This window comes from Accipiter gentilis, chromosome 8, assembly GCF_929443795.1.
Source record: "Accipiter gentilis chromosome 8, bAccGen1.1, whole genome shotgun sequence".
NCBI lineage: Eukaryota > Metazoa > Chordata > Aves > Accipitriformes > Accipitridae > Astur > Astur gentilis.
The window spans coordinates 6295260-6319626 of record NC_064887.1 but is presented as its reverse complement, the minus strand read 5'-3'; the positions used below and the strand labels follow the sequence as shown (position 1 = coordinate 6319626).

The window sequence follows — 24367 nt, the reverse complement described above, 5'->3', positions numbered from 1 at the left end:
TCCCTTAAAAAAAAGAAATCCCTGCAGGGTGTTACCCTCTGCTCTGACAACCCTCCCAGCTGCGGCTTCTTTGCACAAAACCACCCAGCTGCCTTGCTGCTCTCGACTGCTAATTCCTGCACAGAGGCAAACAATTTGGAGAGGCAGAGCTGGGATCCTGAGAGCAGGAGGGCTCTGTGCCGGCTGCCCACAGCACCCGTCGCTGCTTTCCTGCACAGGATGATGGAGGGGACAAAGCCTCACCAAAGGACCACGGCTACCTTTCCCCAGGCCCCTGCCATCATGCAGTAAACGGGGCTGGGAGAGGATGGAGCGGGGAAACATCCCAGAAATGCCAAGAAGCTTTTGGCAAAGCAAAGGCCATGAAGTCAGCTGGGGATTTACAAGCCAGCACTCCAGGTGGGATCCGAGCGCCTTCTCCCGTACGTGATGCTACCACCATGAGAAGGCTTCAAGGACCTGATTTTTATAGATGCCTAAATAAATGCAGGCAATTGATATATAAAAACACAGCATATATTTATCTATTTTGCAGGGGTAGTGGGATGTAATTAGATGGCAGTGTCTCTCTCAAGGCTATCCCTGCTGTAATTCATGCCCTGAGGCGGCTGGCCAAGAGGAGGAGGAGGAGGAATAAAGCAGACGGCAGAATTGATGGTCTGCTCCCAGAAGCTTTGTTTTAATTAATTTCCAAAGCGCTCCTTCTAGCAGAGCAGGCAGCTCCTTCAAAGCCTCCTTCTCCCCACTGCTGCCCGTGCTCTCGTGCTTGTGCCAGCACGGGGTCCGGGGCAGCGGGGTGAGCCCGGGAGCCAGCCCTGCTTCTCTGAGCCCCCAGGCTTTTTTGGTTAAAGTGTGCAGAAGCTGTTGCTGTTTTTAAACAGTGGGACGTCTCCCTGGCCAAGAGGCCTCTTTGATGGCCACAGCATGGGCAGATGTACTTGTCAGGGCTTTTCCTTTTCCCCTTTTTATTGACTTTCTGCTTGTTCCTGCTGCCAGGGGTCAGACGGGGCTTTGGCTGGACTTTGCCGAAAGTCCACCCGAAATGGCTGGTTACCAGGTGCTGACGCAGTGCCCTGCCCCTAAGATATAAGGGGTTTGAAAATTGGGTTTGCAGCCCGGTCGGGTGCACGGTGGCGGGGCTGGGAAGTGGCTGAGGCTGTGTCAGCTCCACAGCTCTTCCCAAAGCTTCCAAAGCTCTTCTTGTGAAGCTAAACTGCATTTGCTGGATCCAGCAAGGTAACGGCAGTAACAGCAGCTAAATTTGGGGGTGGCTTGGCTGACGTGGAGGGACCTGTCCCTGGCCAGGACACCATGCCGACCGACACAGAGCCCTCTAACGCCATCAAACTGCTGCACCTGGTTTTCCTCTCCACCTCCTGGGGAATGCAGATCTGGGTGACCTTCGTGTCTGGTAGGTTGCGGTCGGTACACACGGCCGTGGCGCTCTGCCTCGGGGGGGAGGCCCAGGGGAGGGGGCTTTGCCCCAGGACCTACCCGCTCTCCCCCCTTGCAGGGTTCGTGATGGGCAGCTGCCTCCCTCGCCACACCTACGGCTTCATCCAGCGCGAGCTCTTCCCCTACTACTGCCACATCAGCTCCGCTTGTGCCTTCCTCAACCTGACTCTATTTGCCATGTACCACCCCAGTGAGCTGCTCAGCGATGAACAAACGACCCAGGTAGCCTCCTGCTTTGAAACGTGAGCTGGCTGTAGCCCAAACCCCTTCCTCTGCGGGGTCCCGCTCCGCTCTGCTCCGCTGAGGCTGGTTTGCAAATGACGACGAGGTCCACACATGGCCGTGGTTAAAAGAAACCGGTCAGCATCCAGATTGCGGCGAACCTTGCGTGCAAGAGGGGCTGGGGGAGAAATTTAATCCACCACGTGTGATGTTCACGGCAGGCTTTGCTCCCCTGCAGATCATCGTCTTCTTCGTTTGCATCGCTGCTTCCGTGCTGAACACGCAGTGGTTCGGGCAGGTCGCCTCCGACATCGTGGCAGACATGCACCTCGTCGAGCGCAGCCACGGCCTCGGCCAGGAGGTCGGACTGTTTACCGGCAAGTCCTGCAGGCAGCTGCGTGCCTCCAACCCCAGCTACAGGCAGCTATCCCGACAGCTCTCCCTCTACCGCGCTCTGTCCTCCCTCTGCAACCTCTGCTGCATCGCCTGTAACGGCTTGAGCTTGTACTACCTGGCTGCCCAACTCTCTGCCCTGTGAGAGCAGGACGCTGCGAGGCGAAGGCTGGCTGGCCAGAACCAACGCTCTGGGAAAAGGGAGCCATCCCGCTGCCTCGTTGTAAAGTAACCCTAAGCTTTGGAGATTAAAGTTCAGCATCCTCAGATGGAGATACTTTTAACTGTATTTGTGCATGGTGCAGAAATTTAGGAATAGCGAAACAGAAATGCTTTCTTTAGAGCTGTCTGAATCCAGCCCTGGAGTGAGAAAAATCCTCCGTGATCTAAGCAGGAGTGTTTATGGCTGAACAACTTTTTAATGTCCCGTGCACTAGATGTGTCTAAAAGCGCAGTGTCTTTCTGCAGTCACAGAGAGATTGCAGAAGAGAGAGAAATGAGAGATTTAGAATTACTTTTAATTAAATGCTGAAAGCTAATATAGAAGCGCAGGAGACCCTGTTTGTTGGCTTTACCAGTTAAGTGTCAAGGATAAGGTTGTTATGTTTCGGTTTAGAATTACTGTTTGACATTCTCTTGTAGTATTTCATGAGGTGAGAAAAACTATTGTCTCATTCATTAGGCAGAAGTCAGTCTCCTTAAAATAGACATGTTTATTTCCACGTTATAGAGGACAATCAGTCAGGTAGCAAAAGGGTCAGTAAAACGCACCGCTCTGAACAAAGAGCTCTGCTTTACCCTGGCCAGCAGCAGAGCCAAGCGGTGAAAAAAGAGCAGCTGCTTAATCCCAGGCAGGAATCTGACTGCATCCATCCCACTGCAACAGGCAGGTATCTCCCCAGACCACTGCTGTTAAACCCCAGCAACCACAGCCCACCTCCAAAGAAATCGGTGATTTTTCACAGGTAAGTAAGTACATTCCCAGCTGGTGTTGCTTCAACTGCAGCCAGTGTTTGGCACTGCTTCAGGTTTATTTCAAAACCACATGCAGCCTATCATAGAGGAGACCTTCTGCAAGCCAGCTGGATTTCTTTTTAAACAAATAATCCCCTCTTGTAAGCCCTTCATTCTCCTATGCTGCTTTCCTGGAAGTTTCCTTGTGTGCCAAGATTATTTTTCCCCTGAAGTGTGCAAGGCATTTTTGTTCCAGCAGAAGTTTGCAGTCTGTAGCTGGGATAACAAACAGCAGCCTCTTGCACAGGTTTCCTCGTTTCGCTCTTGCTCATTATAGTCGATGCACCTTCTTGCCAGAGAAGTACTTCTTAGAGAAAGGAGAACGCTTTACAAATGCCAAAACCGTTGGAGTCCCAGCCTTTACAAAATACCTGCAAAGATTAAAAGGAGTCCTTTGGCTTCCTTGTAGCTGGCCAAGTGTCATGCAAAGTGAGTGACTTCCGCCCAGCTCAATAAAGACTGACCTCCCGAAGGCTGATAACAAGCTTTTTTGCTGATTAGCAGAGCCTCTCGGGGCCAAGGCTATACACATCTGAGTAGGAGTGTTTTATGAATCAACCCTTCTCCCAACAGCTACTTCTAATTAAAACAGCTGTTATTCTCCCTCTGGAAAGAGGTTTCTTTTGCAACTGCCCTTACAGCCTGAAATCTGAGGGCTTACGCATGCTGCTGAGTTTTATGGAGTGACAGTTCAGACACAGCCCGCAGCAGTGGACCTAGAGCTCTGCTCCCACTGTGACAGACCAAGCCACTAGCACTGTGCAGCAGGCTTTCTCCAGCTAGCTACAAGATGGTGCAAGTTAACAGCACAGGCTTTACAATAACTTTTTGGCTTCACAAACAGCAAATTCTTCTCTCTAAATAACTGCACAACACTTTAAAGCCAGTTTCAGAGTCAAACTGTGCTGCATGCTGTGTTGGGGGCTGCTCACGCAGCATTATTAACAGTGAGAGCATTGTTAACCTTCAACATGCTCTCTTTATATGCTGCTGCCTTTTTTTTTTTTTTTTAAAGTAGTGCTGTGTAGCTGGGATCTGAAACAGCCCTTTTGTGCTGCTGCTTGTGTGTAGCCCAACTCCCCTTCCCATCTCCATCTAGTCCTGGAAAGAGCTGTTAATTTTTTTTGGGGAAAAAAAAAATGTAAGTCGCTAAAGCCAGGCACAAAATCCACGTGGTCCCACTGCTTTACACCTTCAAGAGTTAGGACTATTAAATCGGAGAACAAACTGCACTTAAAGGCAAAGACATAAAGCTCATTCTTTTTGCCTTTGTGCTCTCTCTGGACCTGAACAGGACATGAACAGCCTCACCTTTCGTGCTGCAGCACTTGTAGCAACGTGTGTTCTGGGTTCAGCTCGTACATTTCTGTTCTTTCTTCATCTTCAAAATAGAGCTGAAAAAAATTCTGGAGGGTTATTAAACACCTAAGGTACATGAAGGCAAACTACTAAGCTGTTGAAAGTCCAGTAACAGGACACCGTGTATCTGCTAGAGGTTTATTAAACTTCTGTAGCTTGAACCGACCATGCCAGATGCTAACTTCAGCAATGCAGAAATTGTTTTGTGTAAATTCTGACTCTTCCCTGTATAAACCAGCTTAGCTCCTTATAGCAGTGGCAGCAGGAAGGCAAAATACACTGGGTGTTCCTGTGCTTTACAGAGAAGCAATCCAGATCTACAGGCTGCTTTTTAAGAGGTAAATGCAGCAATGGTATGAGCTAAACTGAGTAGGTTTAAAGATATTTGAACAAACCAGGGTAGATTTAAGAGATCTGAATCCAGCAAGTGTGCCTTAGACTGTACATACATACAGAGCTATAATCCCAGTTTTTAACATATTAAAGTACAGAGCCACTGTCCTTTTGGACATGTCTGCTCACTGCACTAAGGGCTGTGCTTTGCCTGGCACATGTGACACTGAAGCAGAAAATGAAAAATAAACATCTGTATCCTTCTACGTATAATTTCTGAAAAATTCTCAAAACCTGCTGTAGCCACAATCAACTCACATCTCACCTTTGCTAAAGTCTTAATAGACACATATTGTCTTGATGGGATTAAGTGTTTAAGTACCTCCAGTTAGTTCTGAAAATAACCTATTTTTTTAATAATATTTTCTGATTTGTATTGAGCAACTTCACATTGCAGTTAAAAAAACAGGCAGCCTACCAGCTTGATATTCTAAATCTTAATCATTGTTACAAAGATGGGAATCTAAGCAATATCTATAAATACCTTCTATCAAATACAACATTAAGTGGAAGACAAAAGAACTTTCATTTTCATTAATGAATTCTGTGTCCATGTCAGCACATCTGGAAAATGTTTGAGCTTCCAGATCCTTATTTCACATCTGTGTATGTAACAATGCCATTGCTTTCATACACTCAAAGCTGTGTAACTTTTCACTCCAGACAAAAAGCCACAACACAACAACCCTGAAATAGAAGTAATGTCAAACTTCTCACCTCAAGATTGCTGGGAAGGTATTTTCTTTCTAAATCCCAAGGAGGTAACTCAGCAAACATCACCATTAAATGATCAATAAACCTAAAAGCCAAGATACACTTGGTTAGCTTAGACAAAGTGTTCAGCTTTTGAATGATGGTAAAAATATATTAGCAAATTAGACAATTCTCGTGGTTTAACCCCAGCCAGCAACTAAGCACCATGCAGCTGCTCACTCACTCCCCCCCCCCCGCAGTGGGATGGGGGAGACAATCAGAAAAAAAAGTAAAACTCATGAGTTAAGAACAGTTTAATAGAACAGAAAAGAAGAAACTAATGATAACAATAATAAAGTGACAATAATAATAATAATAATAAAAGTATTGGAACATACAAGTGATGTGCAATGCAATTGCCCACCACCTGCCGACCGATGCCCAGTTAGTTCCTGAGCAGTGACCCTCTCCAGCCCCACTCCCCCCAGTTTATATACTGGGCATGATGTCACATGGTCTGGAATACCCCTTTGGCCACTTGGGTCAGCTGTCCTGGCTGTGTCCCCTCCCAACTACTTGTGCCCCTCCAGCCTTCTTGCTGGTTGGGCAGGAGAAGCTGAAAAATCCTTGACTTTAGACTAAACACTACTTAGCAACAACTGAAAACATCAGTGTGTTATCAACATTCTTCTCATACCAAACTCAAAACATAGCACTGTACCAGCTACTAGGAAGACAATTAACTCTATCCCAGCCGAAACCAGGACAACAATAGACTGGAAAGTAAGTTTAGATCACTAATAGTTTCTTCCTTTCAAACTCATCGCTTTCCCAATGAGACCAAGGCCCATTTGTAAGTCATGGTACTGGTTTGAAACTTGAGCAGTGCAACAACAAATTATTTTTAACTTTTCATTTTCACTCTGAAAAGATGCCAAAATAAACACCATGCATTTTGTCTAAAATTGATTTTCCTTCTACGTGGTCCCACCTGCACCATGCTTCACCAGATCAGAGTGCTGGGAATACGCTTGTGTGTCAGAGGCTTGTTTATTTTGGTACTTCAGGAGTGTTGGTGGCCGATTTGTTCCAAGAACCCATTTTCACTTCTTTTGGTCATGAAATGGCATAGTGAACACTACTGCATAAGAACCACATACTAATCTGCTTGCACTGCAATTTTAAGTCCTAAACTTATTAGTAGATCTGAGAAACACATATCTCCCCACAAAGTTACAAAATCCAAGGTTATTTAACACTGCAAGATCAGAAACTGCAGTTAACATCAAGAAAGTGGAATCCCCACTTTGCCAGTCATTTGCTTACAGTCTGAAAGGTCTGTAGCACTTCAGTCAGGCCTTCTGGAAACCCTAAGGAAACTATGGGGCCACTGGTGGTTACGAGAGGTCCCTTTTGGAAACTTTTTATAATTTCTAAGTTTAATCCTCTTTCCAAGACCCACATATTTGGAGGGCTTCGAAACAGCACCTTAATGAACCTCTGAAATCCATGCATGGGATGGGTCACAGGTATTACTGGCCACTGGTCCAAGCTCGCACTGCAAGCCCCTTTAAGCACACTGGCTAGATATGACGTGTTTCTCTGCACCTTCATATTTTGCCTGTCATAGATTTTGCCCCTCGTATTTTAAAGCTGCAATTGTAAGTCATTGAATAATTCAGGTTGGAAAGGACCTTAGAAGGTCATCTACTGCAACCTCCTGCTCAAAAGCAGGGTCAGCTATGAGATTAGAAATCTGGAACTACTTCATTAGCATGGCCGTGTTTCACTTGCTGTCTGTTGTCATTTACTCAAACATCTCCTTTATGCAAGAATGCTGCTGACAGTGCATTTACCTGGAGTTCTCGTGAAAAGCCGCAATGAAGTCTGTTTGCTCGTGCTCAGGGTACAGAAAGAGGACAGGCCAGTTCAGGTTGCCATCAGCATCTAAGTGCACCTTTGCCCCCGTGGCATTGTCAGAGTGGAACCCATCTAAGGATATCTCAGCCAGGCCATCTGATACTTCCTCTTCTTCATTTGAAGGCTCAAGAACCAGCTTGATATTTCTTTCCTGGATGGGAGGAAGGAAAAAAAAAAACCCACCCAACCAAAACCCAAACAAGTATGGTGAGGAGAATAAGAGCAAAAAATTAGCAGTCAGTAAAAGGACAAATTGTGTCATTCTTATTAATGAGTCAGCTCTTAAACATGCCATCAAAAGCCTTCCTACAGTATCAGACTCAGGTGACCAGTCTTCCCAGTAGAAATCAGAACCTCAGCCAGACACCCAGGTTCCTCATAAAAAGGATGAGCAGAGGTGGGAATCCAGAGGAGCCCACGTGCTGAGAGAAGAGCCTGAGAATACGTGGGGAAAGGGATGCAGCTGATATCTTGTCCTTTGGGACCAAGCAGGCATAACTTCAGGGTGCAACTACATGCACCAGCTCCTGAGAACATCCACTCTTTCAGAGAACTGAAGAAAACTCACTCTTTTCTTTGGAAAGACAACTGCAGAAGAGGAGATCCAATTTACATAATAGTCCAAAATACTTTAACATAGCCCAAACATGTGTCGAGGAAGGAGAGGATCCAGGACTGATTCTCTCTTCCACCCTCCTAGATGATAATCTTCTACCCTTCCACTGAAGTAATGTCCATCGGCAGCAAAGAAAGCAAGGTTCATTGGGCCAGTGTGATGCTACAGCCTGGCAGCCAGAGCTCTCTCTTGGATGCTTAGTCCACCTCCTAACACTGGGATGGTATTTTGTGTTAGTTGTTACCTGAAATATGGAAACCCAGGAGCTGGGGCTAGAGCCATGCAGATGAGGACAATCATGGTTTTAACTCAATTTTTTGGCTCTAGCCCTCAAAATCCTGTGTATGAGAATGACCCTTTAGAGACACACAAGCGAGCTCTTAAAAAAACTCAAACCCAAAGCAAACCACACAAAACCAAACCCCCTCACTGACCCACCTTTATTGCTGCAAGCAAAATTTCCTTTTGACACTGCTCTTTCTTCTTCATCACCTTTGCTTTCCTTGCATCCCGCTCCTCAGCCCGCTATATGTAAGAAAAAGTTGCACCATGGTCACGCACAGCAAGTCAGTGCCCATCACTGCTCTACCCTGCCAACGAGTGGAGAAATTAGTTCAGATCTCCAGAAGGGTTCCCTCCAGCTCTTTCCCCTACACATCTAAACAAGACACACTACGCGGAACCACCACTCAATTCTGTTTCAGGATGTTATACTACGCAGAAACTTGTATGGAGCACTCTTCAACCAAGGATCCCAAAGTGCTTCTTGACACAAAGTAGGCCACAAGCATTACAGATGCTAGACTGCCGTAATATTTACCTTTAATTTGTCAGCTTTAGCTCTCATTTCCACAAGCTTTTTCTCTTTTGAATCTATTCGCAAGCCCTCCTCACACCATGCTATTGCTTCAGAGAAATTCTTTAGCTCCATGTGACAGAGAGCTCCTGGAAGGATTAAGATTTTAAGTTTCTAGTATTGGAGTCAGTATACAACTACTACACAAAGTGGTGGTTATAAACACAGCATTAGCCTTAGTGCTTTCAAGAGGCATACACAGCAGCGCATGCTATTGTCTTGCAGGGTCATGTTCAATTGTAGACTCCCAGCAGGTCAGCTGAGAAGAAAATGTAAAATATTTCAGCAGTTCTTGTATCATTTGCCATCTAGTCACAGAAATCAGCAGAATAATGCTAGAAGTGTCTGTTACAAGCAAAATTTTATGACTATAATTAACATATCAGTATTTGTCTCATAAGGAAAAAGACAGTGGCCATTTCCACGGAGTGAGAAAGGCTGGGGAAAAAAAACCAAACCCAAAAACTGGTATTGTGGAAAACAGCAAAATTTATGTTGTGCTTTACAAAAACAGATCCAATGCCTGCCTCTTTGACAGATATAGAAGCTAAAGAGCAAACAGGGAAAAGATAGCGTTTTGACTGAAAATCCCAAAACAAAACGCAGAGCTCTGTTTTGAGGAGAAGCAGCAATAAGAAAACAAGAGATCTGGTACAGTAACTGCTTTAATTTTCTGAAATGAATGCTGTCCCGAAACAAAGTATGAATGCATGCTCACAGTAATTTCGGGTTTATAAACAGTGTTATTTAACACACAGAAACACGCAGCGAAACAAAGCAATATCCAACAAGAAGTCTGTTCCAGGGCTTGTAACACTAAGAGCCTAATAAGTAAATACAAGGTGTGCAAAGCTGTTTTGAAGTGATGTTCCTGGCGCTCCACGCGGTAACGCGTGCTTTAACTCTTACCTCTTATGACTGCTTTGAGATGGGTGGGCTTTAGCTTTTTTGCTTGGACGGCATCATTGAGCGCAGAACGGTAGTTACCTACAAAGCAAGCAAAATGGCTCAGAACCTTTCGTTTGCGTTTAAAACCCAGGCAGATCCCACGGTGACAAAACAGCTCACGCGGAGACTCTACAACGCACCGTACCTACGATCGCTGCGAGGCGAGTGGAGGAAGAAAGGGCACGCCAGGAGCAAGAAGCGAAAGGCCAGGGACCCATCAGACAGGTAAGAGCCCCCTTCCCAGCCCCGTCCGAGGCGGGACGGGGCACGTCTCCTTACCCAGGTAAAACTGCGCGGCTCCCCGGTTTGTGTGCAGCACGGCGTTCAGCTCGGGGTCCTCGCACTTCTTCTTCAGCCCCTCGGTGTAGGCGACGACAGCTCTCCCGTAGTCCCTCTCCCTGAAGTACTCGTTCCCTTCGTTTTTGTACATCCTGGCCAGCTCTGCCAGGGACGGAGGGGGACAGGGCCTGAGCGGGGGGCACGGCTCCCCACCAGCACCCCGGGCCAGGGCCGGAGAGACAGACCGACAGACAGGGACAGACACCCCCCGCCCTCCTCGGCCCCCGCTGCCCACCTGCGGGACCCTGCTCCTCGTCGAAGAGGAGGGACTGCAGACAGGCCAGCTCGGGCTGCCGCGCCGCGTCGATCTCGGCCGGGCACCGCTTCATGAACATGGGGATGGCCTCCAGCTCCTGCGGGCGGACACACACACACACACATCGTCCCTCAGCCCGGCCCGGCTCCCCCCCCCCCCCTACCCCCCGGTCCCCTCCCCGCCTCACCTCCTCCCAGGTGTCGGGGTGGAAACCACCCCGGTACCGCGTCCCGCCGCCGCCCGGCCCGGCCTCCGCCATGTTGCCGCTCCGGCCCGCCTCCCGCTTTCCCTCCCTCCCGCCGACCGCCCCCTCAGGCCCGGCCCCGGCGGCCTCCGGCCCCCTGTCAGCTTCGGGGTTAGGTGGCATCTCCCACGGGGATGGCAGGCGGAGCTGACCCTGCTGGCGAGAGGGAGGTGAAGGCCCGGGGGAGCCCCTCAGGACCAGGGGGTTCACAGGGGGCGCGGGGCTGACACAAAGCCGCTCAGGACCGCGGCACGCCGGCCATGGCTGGATCTCAGACCCGGGAGCTGCGGCATGGCGGCGAGGGGACTCCCTCCGAAGAGCTCGCCCCGTCCAGGGCAGGAGGCTTGTGGGGTGACGGCACCAGGCTGGGATCCTCAGGGGAAGCCCCCACGGTGCAGCGGGCACGTACCGGCGGGACGTCGCCGTCCTGCCGGACGGGGTTACTTACAGCCTATATACAACACGGCCCGGACATTTCTATCCCCAGGCTTTGCAGGTCCCCAGATTTCATCTTCCTTTTTTTTTTTTTTTTGGCAAGGATTTTCTACCACTCCGAAGGCTGCACTCCCAAAACCACGCCATCACCACCCGTGCCCAGCTGATGCAGGTGTCTCACCAGCTGGACTGACCTGCAGGACTAGGGTGTGGATGCCCGACACCATTCTTCACCTTAATTCCTGCAGATTTGCAGCGCTATGGCATTTTCAAGGTGAACAAGGCTCTAGAGTTCACCATTTTGCTGTAATTAAGATTAACCTCCACCTTCATGGGACCTGGGTGCCTCCAAAGAGAAGACACAAATGGAGGAAAGGCGCCTTCCTTCCTCTCCTTGAAATCCCTCATTTGAAGAACTCAGCACCCAAAAATGGCGAGGGAAAGCCCTCCCGTCCTCCCTCCTGCGGCCTCAGCTGTTGCATGCACTTGACAGAGGCCGTGTCTGCCACGGGTGGGCAGTGAGGGGCCGACCCCAGTGCTCCCATGGCTGCACAAGGCTACACGTGGTGGTAAAAGCAGCTCACGGGGGCCTGTAGCCAGATGGAGGAACGCCCCCCACCCCACAGGGGAACACAGGCTGACCCCAGCTCAACCCCAGCACCCAGCACGGTTGCGAGACACTGTGGCCAGCTCTGACGCGAGCTGGATTCGGCTCCGCTCACCCAGAGCCATTGCTGACAACCCGCACGTCCTTGGAAAGGAACTGGGGCTGTTCAGATAAACTCAGTGCAGCAAAGATGAGAGATTCAGAGACAGGGAGTTTAAGGGACTTGCACTTTACTCAGCAGCTCAATGACGCCTTCCTTGGTGAGGAACAAAACCTCGCCGGCGTTCTGATTCCAGACCTCAAAGACCGGGGGGTCCTCACAAACCCTCTTCCCAGCTACGACCACGTAGGGATAACCCAGCTTGTTGGCGTCCTTTAGCCTTTTGCCAATGGTCAGCTGTGTCCTGTCATCCATGACCAAGTCGCCGTTGAGGTGGGGCAGCGCTTCGGTTAGGTCGTCATACACCTGCTCCAGCAGCGTGACTCCCTCCTCCTCTTCCTTGCTGCCCCTCTTGGGGGGAATGAAGCAGAGCTGGTAGGGTGCGATGAGGCTTGGCCAACGGATGCTGTCCTCCGTAGAGAGCACCTCGATGGAGGCCGCCAGGATGCGAGTGATGCCCAGGCCATAGCAACCCATTTCTGCCAGCTGGGGTTTGTTCTTGGGTGAGTAGAAGACAGCGTTGAAGACGGAGGAGTACTTGGTGCCCAGATAAAACGTGTGCCCCACTTCGATCCCTTTGGTCTGGGTGAGTTTTTCCCCGCACGTGGGGCAAGACGTTCGCTCCCCGTTTAGCATTTCCACGTTGGCCGCGAAATGTCCGTCGGGGCACAGCAGCAGCCTGTCCTCGCCGACGTCTGCCGGGAGCTGGAACTCGTGGGACATGGTGCCGCCGATGCTGCCCGTGGCCGCCTGCACTTTGACGAAGGGAAGGCCCAGGCGGTCGAAGAGGCTGCAGTAGGCGTCGCACACCAGGTCGTAGGTCTGCCGAGCCGCCTCTTCGGAAGCGTCGAAGGTGTACATGTCCTTCATGTAAAACTCCCGGCTGCGCAGCAAGCCGAAGCGGGGCTTGGGCTCGTCCCGAAACTTCCTGGTCACCTGGTAGAGTCGCAGCGGGAGCTGCTTGTAGGACAGGTTGCTCTGAGCGGCCACCAGCTCCGTCACCACCTCCTCGTGCGTGGGGGCCAGGCAGTAGGCCTTGTCGTGCCGGTCCACCAGCCGGAACAGCTCCGGCCCCATCCTGTCCCAGCGGCCGCTGGCGCGCCACAGCCCCGCCGAGCTCAGGCTGGGCATATTCAGCTTCTGCCCCCCCACCGCCTGCATCTCCCCGTCCACCACCTTGACCAGCTTCTCCATGGCGCGGACGGCGGGCGGCAGGTAGTAGTAGCAGCCGGGGACGGAGGGGTAGACGAGCCCCCCTTGCAGCATCAGCTTCTGGCTCCGGCAGGTGGGCTCCCCGGCCCTGCCCTCCCACCCCGCCTCGTCGCCCGCCTGCAGGTTGAAGGGCTGGAAAAGCTGCGAGACCAGCAGCCGCTTCGCCTTGCCCGGGACGCCGTACTGGGGACCGCAGCCGTACGGCCGGCCGTTCCTCGCCGGCAGCCGCCATCTTCTCAGCAAGCCCTTCATGGCGTCGAGGCGGCGGCGGCGGGGCGCGCCCCCGCCACCCCCGCGCGCGCCCCCCACGTGCGCGCGGGCCCGCCCTCCCCCCCCCCCCCCCCCCCCGCCCCGCGCAGTCAGGGACCCGCGGGCACCCCGCCCCGCCCCTTCCCCGCCACCACAACCAATGGGAACCACAGCCTCCTGTCACGTGGAGGATCTCACCGCCGGCCGGCCAGGAAGCCGGAAGTCGGTAGGGTCGGAGGAGGTCGGGGCTCTCTGGTTCCGCCGGCGCGGCCGGGGGTCGGGCGCCACCTGGCGGGCGGGCGGCGCGGCCTGCAGCGGGAGTCCGCCGAGGGGTGACCCCGGGGGTCTGCAGCGTCACCTGCCCTCTCCCACCCGGCGTGGGCCGCGGCACCCCCGCGTCGCACTCGGCTCCCGGGGCCGGATTGCCCGAAGGCGGCTGGGCATCCTCGGGGAGGGCGGGGGGCCCACAGGAGCTGAGGTGGGCTGGGCCGGGGGGGGACATCACCCGCTCAGGTGTCCCCAAAACCCAAAGGCCCCGCCGCAAGGGCAGGAGCAGGGACCCCCCCCCAACGCCTCCCAGCTCTGCCGACTGGAGCCGGAGGTTTGGGGGGACCTTGGCAGGCAGCCGGCCTGCGGCGGGGGGTGGCGAAGGGTGGCCGGCAGTGCCGGGGGCAACAACAGGGCTTAGGCCGCAAGGGGTTTGTCTATTGCTTTCTTAATTAACAAGGTTGTAGAAAACGGAGGAGGACCTGACAGCACACCGGAGAGCCTGCCACGCAGAAGAGCCTGCTGCCACGCCGATGGCTCGGAGGGACGGTGATGGCTCGTTCATCCTGCCCTTGGAAGAATCAGCCTTCGTCATCTCAGACAGCAGCTTCACCTGCTCCGTCCTCCCCCCTGGCCGATCGTGGCTTTGCAGAGCCGGATCACCTCCCACGCGTGGTTGCGGCAGACCACCCTCTGCCGCCGTGGGAATTTCTCCTCGGTTTTCTTAACCCACCGTTCCGCTGCCTGCATCAGCGTTTCTGTCCTCAGTTTCACCTGGCCAAAGAGCACGAGCGGTGTCTCCAGGAGGCACCGCAAGTTCTCAGTGGAGCCCACGTTGTCCAGTTCAATGGCCCACTTGAAGCACTCGATGGTGAGCGTTTCCTGGCTTTTAAGCGTAGGATTTGCCCCTGAAGAGCTGGAGTTTGGGTATGGCGTTGCCAGGGTCAAACTCCAGGGCTTTGCTCAGGAGTTTCATCCACCAGGACCAGTTCTTGCACAGCGTCCACCCTCATGTAGTGATGTCTCCTGGTGGCCCTTCACTCCTGTAAGCTCTCTGATTTCCCTCCCAGCTAAGGCTGATGTTAACCGTAGCAACCCCTCCGTTCCCTGTTCCTGCCTTCAGCCCTGCTGCACCCCTCTGTCTCCCTCACACCTAACTGGAACTGAGCCCAACAGGAGGGAGAGGCAGCCAAGGGCCAGTCCCCTCAGTCTTTGTGGTCTATCTTTAGGGCTGAGAGTTAATGAGAACCTGGGGACGCTGCAAGGAGCTTGCTGGGATCTCAGGGCTACGGTGTGCCCACCTTCACCTGCCCCGTGTCCAGGTTTGTCCTCGGGCACGGACAAACCTGAGGACCCTTTCAGGGTGATTTTTAGCATGTATGAGCTTCCTTCTGTCAGGCACTGGGGCCTATCCCATCTTGGTGCGTCCCAGATCTTGCAGATGTATCTTCACGTGGATCTGGACACCTGAGGAACCTCATTAGCTTGTGCCCAGTTGCAGGGTGGATGACAAAATGATACGAGTACAAACCACCAATATGCATCAGGTCAGCTCCTTGGCTATGCCAAGCTACCCCAGAGAGCCAGGCCAGCTTGCCCAGCGCCAGCACCCCTGTCTCCAAAGCGTGGCCCCAGGCTGGCTCATGGCTAGTAGTACCAGGAAAGGCAACGCGAGCCCTGAGATGTTGCTCATCCTGTTGACCTTGGCTGCAAATTTGGTTGCCGGTGATCACGGGGTCCTTGAAAGCAGCTAGCCCATCCGCTCCCCCTTCCAGGCTCAGTCTCAAGACTTGGGGGCAGCATGCCCTAATGTGTTCAGAGGTTGAACTGCTTGGCCATAGGAGTGTGCCTGAAGAAGGGCTGAGAAATCAAAAGCCTTTCTCTTATGTCATTTCAGCTCTCTCCAGTCCCATCTGGCAGACAGACATCGCCTGGCACCCAGCGACCACCTCCATACTGCACTTTTCAGCCTCCTGCCTGCAGCTCAGAGGAAGTTAAAACATCTCTGAGGAGCAGCTGTACGCACATATTAAAGTACTTCGCTAGAGGAGGATATTTCACTTCACTGAGCCTCATTTTATGAGGAGTTAAATAATCCTGTTTAAATATAAGGAAGTAAGAATGAGTCCTTATTTTATTTAAAAATGGGATTTGAAGAAATCTTCATGATTCTTCTATGATGGGAAATACTCACAAATGTGCACTCCTGTTTACAGGGGACTGGAAATGGGCAAAGCCAAGGGATTAAAGAGTACATTTTGATGCTCCTGAGTGATTTAGGAGCATTAAAGTCATTAAATAGTCAAGCCAGTTCTACCTGGTGACTCAGCATCCTGTGAAACATTGCCCAGAGGGACCCGGGGGAAGGCCTTTAGCAGCTCAGTGCAAGAGCCAGGATCTGGCCCAGATTTCCTGGCTGCCAGGTAGCAAGTTCACTCCCAGACCAGCCTTCACCGGTTTTGTCAGGCAATTACTTCTCCCTACAAGTTTCTCACCATAATTAAACGAGCAATGCAAAAGCTGTCTGGGAGAAGCACCGTGGCTGTCTGGGAGGCTGGAGGAGGAGGAGAAGTCGCTGTGGGAAGGGGACCTGCCCACCCCTCGGGCACCCAGCACGCTGTGCTGGCCCGGATGGGGACTTACCTGTGCCTGGGTGCGGTAGGCCTGCCAGTCGAAGTGAGGGTCCCACGGGACCTCCAGTGCCATTTGGCATATCCCTTTGGCCATCATCTCCTGCTGGCCCAGGAGGTGGAAGATTTTTGCTGGGCGGTTCAGGATGGGAGGGTTGTCTTTTCACCGTTTCTATCGCCTGTTTGAGCCACAGAAGTGAAACACATTTCCGTCAGTGACTTATTGCCTGCTGTGGTGATCAAAGGGACAAAAACATCTTGGATTGATTCGCCGGGGTGGTGTTTTAACCGGGAGGGTTTAAGGCTAGACAAGAGATGTGGTCTGTGGGGAAAGCTGATATCTCTTATTAAATGAACAGACAGGACTGAATGCGGGGCTAAGCTCGGGGGTTATGTGCCTGAAAGCCTGTCTGTGCTCCTTATTTTTTCCAGCTGTGCTGGGGGAATCTAATAAAGGTATTGGTGTCCCTGCAGCCTTTCACCGAACTGCTGGCCTGCTGCTTTGCCAGGGGCTGATTTATGCCATTGGGGCCAAACACGTGGCCTGGGAGTGGTGTGCTCTGTATGTGGCAAGACCGAGGGTATCGGCTCCCATCTGGGGCCTCCCCTCTTTGCCCAGGGGGATTTCCAGGAGGAAAAGCACTGAGGATGGGGGGGAAGGTGAACGAAGGACCCGAATCAGTCCCCTGGTGTGGCGACGCTGGGTATAGCACCTTTCCAGAGCAATCGAGGTGTTTGGTCTCGGAGAAGCCACAGTCCTGCATCCCTGTCAGGGTGGTGGAAAATGTTTCTTTCCTTTCCAGCAGCATCCCCAGGTAGCATCAGGGCAGGGCTAGGGAAGAGAAGTCAGGGCAGATGAGAGGCCAAGTCATTCGGTGGCCAAACCTCTCTCCGTTCTGCAGAGGATTTGCAGTTTGGGCGTGGGGTCTCAGCACAGGGAGGCGGCACATCCCAGCTGACCCTGGACATGCTCTTACCCAGCTTGTACGGTCCGTGAGCCCACAGCACTGGCTCACACAGCTGGCTGACCAGCTTTCTTGAGTACTTTCCCTCTGGTGACATTAGTGTAACTGCACGACTGCAGGGCAATGTTTTTATGTCCACTGAAGTGGTAGTTGCAGGGTTTGTCTTAAACTCGCCCCTTGGGAAGTCGCTGGGGGATATAAAATTACTGCACATCCCCTGCGCCCTGGCAACTACCTAAGGTGCAGGCACTCCCAGGTAACCCTTGGGTGCTTTCAGGCAGCTCCTCCTGAGCAGACAACACTTTTGAAAATAAACAACATTGATAAGAATATAGTCATTAAATCAATCAGAAGAACACATATCATCATCTGAGGTTCAGGGCTACCTTGGATGTAGGTACACACAGCATCCATCAGTGCTGGATGCATTACACCATGAGTTACAGGTGCGTAGGGACCAGAGGTGAGTTTTACACAGACGGGTTTGGGGTTCCCCTCCTGCTGAAATAATCTGCTTCTCCTACCTCTGTAGTGAGTGTCGGAGGACTTGATGACTTGTCGGGGCAGCACCAGGTCCTGTTGGAGGCAGGCAGCCTCTTCTGCTCCTTGCTGCCCTGGCTCAGCAGGATCCTGTCCAGCCTGCAATGGGAGTGGGCGGTAGCAAAACCCTGCTTTCTGCACCAAACGGCAGCCCAGCGCCAGGGAACTGGCTTCCCAGGCCTGGCTTGCTCTCTTCCGAAATGCCATAGGCATTAAGGGGGCTGGCGAGCCTCCCCTGCGGGGATCAGACATGGGTCTCCTTGCCCAGACCCGCCAGCGCTCACAGATGCAGCAAATGTGGTGCCACAGAGGATACAACCACCAAGAGCATTATTTTATTGCCCAAAGTGGGATTGGCAGGTTGGGTAGTTGCTTTAAGAACATATTTTTTAGCAGCTTAGAGATAGTTTGTCCCTATGAAAGCCTGGTAACCAGTTGGATCAAGCCCTGAATTATGTAGCTTTAGCCAGCCTGGGAGCCCCTGTTACAACCAGGATCCCTGCCTTGTCCTAGCTGTCCGCTGGCCCTGTCTGCTCCCAGGAGGGGACGTTCCCTGGGGAACCAGGATGCTGGATGCCACGGTGACGGCTGCCATGGCAAGGGCTGCCACCCTCTCCGCAGCCCGCAGGGACCAGAGCCACCAGTGTGGGGCTGCAGGCTCTCTCTGGGGACATGGGCAGCCAGGTGAAGCCACCAGCCAGGCTTGCCTGGATGTGTGTGGGGAGCCGGACTTACCGGTGTAGCTCTCCTAAACTCCCAAATTGCCTGTGCCTGCTGGGAAGCAGCTTCTTGCATGGGGACTTTTTTGCAGACGATTTTCCGGGACACGCAGCATCAGGCTGGGTGCACCCCAGGGTGGAAGTGTGGGACGTGGGCTGCTCGTACTGGAGCTTGCTGACGCCTTCCCGATGCTCAGCAAACACAGCATGGAGGAGTGCTCTGTGCAGATCCCTGTGTCCGTCTCCCCTAATCACCTCTCTTCACTCGGCTGCGGAGCCACGGCTCGTGCTCCGGTCCCGGTGTTGCTGACGGCAGTGCTCTGGCTCTGCGTTGTAGGGAAAAGCATCAGCCTTTGGCTGGGCCAGAGCAGAGAAGGGCTCCCAGCTTAGTCAGCTGCCCCATTTCCAGTTCAAGGAGATAATGAAGAAGCGCAAACGCCAGGTAAGAGCTGGGTTTGTCCGCCCTCCATACACATTTGCTGGGGGCCATCGGCAGCGCAGCCCAGCCCCGTCCTTGCCCTCTCCGCTCTCCTCCCGCAGCAGGAAAGGCTGGGCCCAGGAACGTACAACATCAGGGACTTTCTGCAGGAGACGCGGCCCTCCAGCCTCCGGGGAATCTGCGACACCAGGGAGCAGCGGTTCAGAGATGCCCACAGGGTACGTCACACCCTGACACGGGGGAGATGCTGGTGGATGGTGCCCGCCGGCTGCGGGACTTGGCTTCGGGCTGATGTCTCCGGAGAACAAGCCCTTTGGAAGAGTTAGGAGCTACCGTGGGTTCCATCTCCTCCTGTTGGGCTGGGGACTGTCCCCCTTGCTGAAGCTGCCCACGACCACCCCACCTCTCCGCAGGACTGCTTCCCCGGCCCCGGCACGTACGGACCCCGGGGCAACCCCTACGCCCGCCTCGAGGAGAGGGACAAGCGTTCCGCCAGCACGCGTGGGCTGATGGACAGCAGGACGGCGAAGTGTGCCCCGCTGGCAGCCGTGGCAAGTCCTGCCCCTTGCCCTGGGGACACGCTGGTGGGGTGGTCCTCTCCCACCGTTGAACGTAGCCTGTACCGCCTTTCTCCCCCGGTACCTGCAGGGCAGCGGTCCCGGACCTGGCACCTACCGCCTGCGGAGCAGCATCGACGAGGGGCTGCGGCGGCGGCGGGCGGGCGGCCTCGGCCCCTGCCAGACCTTCTCGGGAGACAGGTCGAAGCTCGGCCGCGGTGGTCATCATGCCTTGGAGGTGCGTTGCCCCGGGGTCCCACAACCAGCCAGGGTTTCTCATCGAGCCGTGGCGTTGTCAGCCCGTTGCTCTAAGGGTGGAGAGCTGCCTTACGCCAGCATCTGTCCCACTTGGATATTGCTCTTTGACTTCCCTTGGAGGCTGGAAAAATACACCTGCGTAGCAGCGTTTTGGGAGCGAGCGGGCTGCAGGCAGCGTGCAGGAGAGCGGGCTGGTGCCCGTGAGCAGTGGCAGGGCTGAGCTCTCATGGCACGGGAGGGATGGGGGGGGCACGAGAGACCACCGGCAGCTGAGCCTCTCGCGCCGCTCTCTTGTCCCGGCAGAGGAGAGGCACCGAGCTGAGCGCTGGCACTGTCAAGGGTTTCGTGGACAAGCTGACGTTGAAGGAGAACAAGAAGAAAGGCTGCTTCAGCACCCTGCCGAGGAACCCGGGCTGCCCCACAGAGAGGATCTTCTGGGCCACGCTCAGCCAGTGCCCGAGGGAGGCGGTCAGTGGGAGCACAAACGTCGGCACCGGCTGGTGTTATCGGCATCCACGGGGGTGCAGGGGGTGCCCGGGGTGGGGACGCATTAGGCCCTGGGGGGATGGATAGATGGATGGATGGATGGGTGGGTGGCTCTCTGACATCGTGCAGCTCTTTTTCCGAGCAAACTGAAGCGTAACAGGTTTCCTTCTGTGCAGTATGCGGTGGGGCCGGGCTCCTACAACCCAAAACCAATTGGGAGATCAGCGTACTCCAGCCAACCCCCATTCTGGTCATCTGCCAAGAGATTCGACAGAAAGTCCTACCGCCTCTTTACTGGGAATGAGGTGAGTGAACAGACATGGCAGTGAGAGAAGGGTGCAGGAACGGTCAGGCTCTGAGCCTCCTCCGTGCCCATCCCCAGTCCATTACCAGCATCCCTAGGGGAGGATGAAACTCCTCTGAGCCAAAATAAGGGTGGGCACTCCTCACCAGCTTCAGCCAGCTAAACGTTAGGTGCGTCCTCTGAACAGAGCAGCAGCCCAAGCAGAAGTCCCGCATCAGGTGGCTGCAATAGAAAGGCAGACTGACCTCAGGAGGTGCTTTTCTCTCCCTGTTGATTATCAGTGAAATCTGGGCAACTTGGCCAGATACCCATCCTTTAGAGAGGACATGAGTCCCTCTCTGGGTGCTGCCCTTCTTGCCCAGAACAGGTTGCTAAAGAATATTCGGTGAATAAAGGCCCACGGTCCGTTGTCCTGCCAGATCAAGGGAAAGGTGCCGCTGCGTACAGCAGCACGCTGAGCACCCACCGCGGAGCACGTGCTGCCCGTAGGCAGGTAAGCTTGGTTGGTGCTGAGCAGAGGGGCAGGAGCTCAGCAGCGACCACGTTATCTCTGCCTGCAGCCCCGGGCCTTTGCCCTTTTCAAGGGATGCTCAGACAACCCTTCCCATTAGTTTTGCTCTGCATCAGCTGCAAGCGAGCGGATGCACTTCATGGATGAGGGCAGCTGGGTTTGAGTCCTTTTAGGCACCAGGAGCTTCTCGTATCCTCCCAGAAAGTCATATTCTGCTACTTGAAAGTCAGTTTTTCCTCCAGCAGCATCAGCAGCACGTTGCAGAGCCAGTGCAGGTGGGAGCCTTTCTCTTAGTACCCGTTCCTGGAGCTGTATTCATCTTGACAGCTTCCCCACAGAGAACCAGAACAAAGCCTAAAGGGCTCAAAGCGGACAGGGAAAGCTTTAGTCCAAAACAGTCCACCTTGGCTAGGGATGAGGAGCAGGCTTCCACGTGGCTTCTCGCCTTTATCCAGCTGAGTGGGGAACAGGCAACTTGAAAGAGGTGAAGGATGAAGATATCTTCGTAATTGCTGGGGAACTCGACAGATGACATTTCAGGGGGAAGGTTGTGACACGGCAGCCCTTCACTACAGCTAGCAGTAGGCGACTGGTGAGCGTGCTCGTGCCCGCAGACCTAATCGACTTCTTTGTGGACCACTGTGATGAGAAAGGGTAACAGGGTAACAACTGGGACCTCCCCGGTTAGCCAGGACTGCTGATAAATGCTGGAAAGCGGCTTGGTGAGCACTTCTGCCAGCTCCCTCTGCACTCACAATCGCTAGCCCTTGTTCTTGTGGGGGACTTCAATTTACCAGATGTCTGCTGGAAATACAATACAGCAGAGAGGAAACAGTCTCGGAGGTTCCTGGAGCGTGTGGAAGAGAACTTCCTGACATAGCTGGTCAGTGAGCCAACTAGGGAAGGTGCCCCGCTGGACCTGTTGTTCATGAACAGACAAAGGCTTGTGGGTGATGTGCTGGCTGGAGGCTGTCTTGGGCATAGCGATCACCAAATGATAGTTTTCGATTTTGGGGGAAGTAAGGAGGTGAGTCAGCAGAACTGCCACCTTGGACTTCCAAAGGGCAGATGTTGGCCTGTTTAGGAGCCTGGTTGACCAAGTCCCTTGGGAGGCAGTCCTGAAAGACAAAGGAGTCCAGGAAGGCTCAACGTTCTTCAAGAAGGACATCTTAAAGGCTCAGGAGCAGGCCGTCTGAAGGCCTGGCCACATGAAGGCACCACCTGGTTTTGCCCCACTCATATCCCCCGTGCTGCCTCTGGATGGGGAAGCACATAAGACCTTCTCCTTCCAGAACCCTGTAGGCGTTGGTCGCTACGACATCACCGAGCATGAAAAATACCCTCAGAAGATAAGATACCAGTCCCTGTACCGGTGTGACGCGCAGCGGTACCTGAGCAACTTGAAGCAGGATGCCTACTTGCTGTAAGTCTGACAGACAAGGGGGCTGTAAGTGGTTTCACACTGGCTTACAGCAAAATCATCTTGAGCAGCTCCGGGGAGATTGAGTGCACATTAACTGCCACTACAACCGATGCGAGGTGGGATGATCGTGTAGGTAAAGCACTGGATCCGGACTGAGAAACGCTCACCGGCCCCACCGCAGGTTCCCTCTGTGGACAGGGAGGTTGGTATTTATTGCTGCACCTCTCCCCTCCCGGGAAAGCGAGGAGACTTTTGTGCTTCCCCACGGTGTGGGGGCAGTGGGAGGGTTAAAGAACTACTGGATCTTGAGGCACTTCATGGTGCCACCACCGAGGCGGGTGGTGGTGTATCTTGTGAAATGCGATTTGGCTGCAGCGGAGGTGTAGGCAAGTAGTTTCCACCGAGCTCGAGGAGGCAGCCTGGGAAGCAACTGGGAGGTGGATGGATAATCAGGCTGTCTGGACTCATTCCCAGTGCCGGCACAGGGCTCAATGGCCCTGAACAAAAATCACCTTCTCAGGCTGTGCCTTGGTTTACCCATCTGAGGAAGGAAGATAACAAGGCTCACTTTTACCACAAAGGGCTTTGAAATTGCTAGCATGAAAACCCTCTGAAGCAGTTAGGAACTATACTAATGAGAGACCTCAGGATAGCCCTCCGCTCTCACCTTTGCTTGTGGCCAAGATTAGCAAACTGCTGCGGCGGCACTATGGGCTGACAGCTCTGCAAAGGTCTTTCTTGATCTCCAGAGAGTAGTTAGAAATCTGTCTTGGCTGAATATAACTCGGTAGCTTTCAGCGGGGCAGCCAGAAGTTAGCTATCCTATGATGGAGAAAGCATAATGAAATCTAGCTTTCAATATTTCCCAGCTTTGTTAATCTTGCAGTTCCAGTAGGAATAAAAAAAATCTGAACAGTGAGCAGGACTTGGAATTCAAACACATCTCTCTGATCAAATAGCACTAGCTCCAAAATGACTTTTCAAGTTAAAGCTGTGCTTTTAAGGGAATAGCCAGCTTTTAAGAGCTCTGTTCACCTCCATGCTTGTTAAGACTAATGAGATTAATCCAACCGATAATTTGAGCCCACGGAATTGCATCCTCTTTCCACAGTGAGCGGCTCAAGCCTGTTGCTAAAAAAACCCGGAGTGATACGATTTCTGCTTCACGCTGTCCCAATACCTCTGAAGAAATGTTTTCCAAACGTAAGATGGTGCTGGAAAGCCCAAATCAGTGAGTAAATGGCAGACACACCAGCGGATGAGATGGGGTAGATGAAAATACAGCATGCTGGCATGCAAGTTAAGAGATAGGAGACAACTCGTCTTGTTCTGTGGTAATAAAAGACTCTTCCCTAGACAATTAACTTTTCTGTCGAGTAATTCAGTATTTCCACCTTGGCCTGTATAGAAGTGACACACTTGAGAAGAGGATGCCAGATACGGCGTGTCCTCCGAAGGAAGGTCTGCTGGCACGCACAGCTCATTCAATATTAAACACTTCCTTTCAAGCAATGCTACCTAAAGAAGTTGCACGTACCTGTCACGAGCGTGGTGGTGTTACCACAGCTTGAATACCCCCAGGTCGACCAGTACAACTCAGTGGAGAGCTGGGTCTGAGAAAGCACTACTACAGCAAAGCAGAGTAGTTAGGCCTTCCGTAATTGCCTACGTACCTGTCCTGTGGCATCTTTAAAGCATCTGCACGCAAGGATCTTCATCGCAAGCTGTAACGTATGGCTTCGCTTGAATTTACAATGCAAATGTTTATAAGCAGCTGGAGGGAATTAGGGTGAATTTAGCGTCATCATTTCAAATTTTGTAGGATATTAAAACCTAGAGGCAACGGACAAAGTGAAACAGAGAGCTGTGTCAGTGGTAACAAAGGATGGCTGTAAAA

At 53.0% G+C, this 24367-nt stretch overlaps 5 protein-coding genes across 6 annotated transcripts; 2 read left to right on the top strand and 3 right to left on the bottom strand.

The window, feature by feature from the left end:
- Positions 1 to 1021: 1021 nt before the first annotated feature.
- Positions 1022 to 2337, top strand: TMEM205 (transmembrane protein 205). The gene is made up of 3 exons (XM_049809256.1): positions 1022 to 1411; positions 1514 to 1677; positions 1916 to 2337. The coding sequence occupies exons 1-3, from the start codon at positions 1312 to 1314 to the stop codon at positions 2213 to 2215; spliced, it is 564 nt and encodes a 187-aa protein (XP_049665213.1). The 5' UTR covers positions 1022 to 1311; the 3' UTR covers positions 2216 to 2337.
- Positions 2338 to 2763: 426 nt separating this feature from the next.
- Positions 2764 to 10734, bottom strand: TTC4 (tetratricopeptide repeat domain 4). 2 transcript variants are annotated; one of them, XM_049809227.1, is made up of 10 exons: positions 10652 to 10734; positions 10444 to 10561; positions 10149 to 10310; positions 9831 to 9908; positions 8886 to 9010; positions 8504 to 8590; positions 7386 to 7600; positions 5554 to 5635; positions 4396 to 4478; positions 2764 to 3455 (listed from the first exon to the last, which is right to left on the bottom strand). In XM_049809227.1, the coding sequence occupies exons 1-10, from the start codon at positions 10721 to 10723 to the stop codon at positions 3356 to 3358; spliced, it is 1122 nt and encodes a 373-aa protein (XP_049665184.1). In that variant the 5' UTR covers positions 10724 to 10734; the 3' UTR covers positions 2764 to 3355. The 2 variants fall into 2 exon arrangements, with proteins under 2 accessions (XP_049665184.1, XP_049665185.1); XM_049809228.1 differs by lacking the exons at positions 2764 to 3455; positions 4396 to 4478; positions 5554 to 5635 and having other exon boundaries at positions 7482 to 8309.
- A 1097-nt stretch (positions 10735 to 11831) lies between these two features.
- PARS2 (prolyl-tRNA synthetase 2, mitochondrial) lies at positions 11832 to 13451 on the bottom strand. The gene has a single exon (XM_049807854.1). It carries the CDS (start codon positions 13372 to 13374, stop codon positions 11965 to 11967), a length of 1410 nt encoding a protein of 469 aa, XP_049663811.1. The 5' UTR covers positions 13375 to 13451; the 3' UTR covers positions 11832 to 11964.
- A 1076-nt stretch (positions 13452 to 14527) lies between these two features.
- On the bottom strand, positions 14528 to 18368 carry TTC22 (tetratricopeptide repeat domain 22). The gene is given in 7 exon segments (XM_049807401.1): positions 14528 to 14600; positions 14985 to 15097; positions 16282 to 16427; positions 16942 to 17100; positions 17758 to 17805; positions 17808 to 17872; positions 18277 to 18368. Coding segments are annotated over 7 exon segments (696 nt in total).
- Positions 18369 to 18445: 77 nt separating this feature from the next.
- Positions 18446 to 23705, top strand: LEXM (lymphocyte expansion molecule). The gene is made up of 11 exons (XM_049807399.1): positions 18446 to 18457; positions 18830 to 18934; positions 19033 to 19149; positions 19345 to 19482; positions 19580 to 19700; positions 19908 to 19936; positions 20050 to 20214; positions 20409 to 20537; positions 21290 to 21322; positions 22340 to 22470; positions 23582 to 23705. The coding sequence occupies exons 1-11, from the start codon at positions 18446 to 18448 to the stop codon at positions 23703 to 23705; spliced, it is 1104 nt and encodes a 367-aa protein (XP_049663356.1).
- Positions 23706 to 24367: the final 662 nt, after the last annotated feature.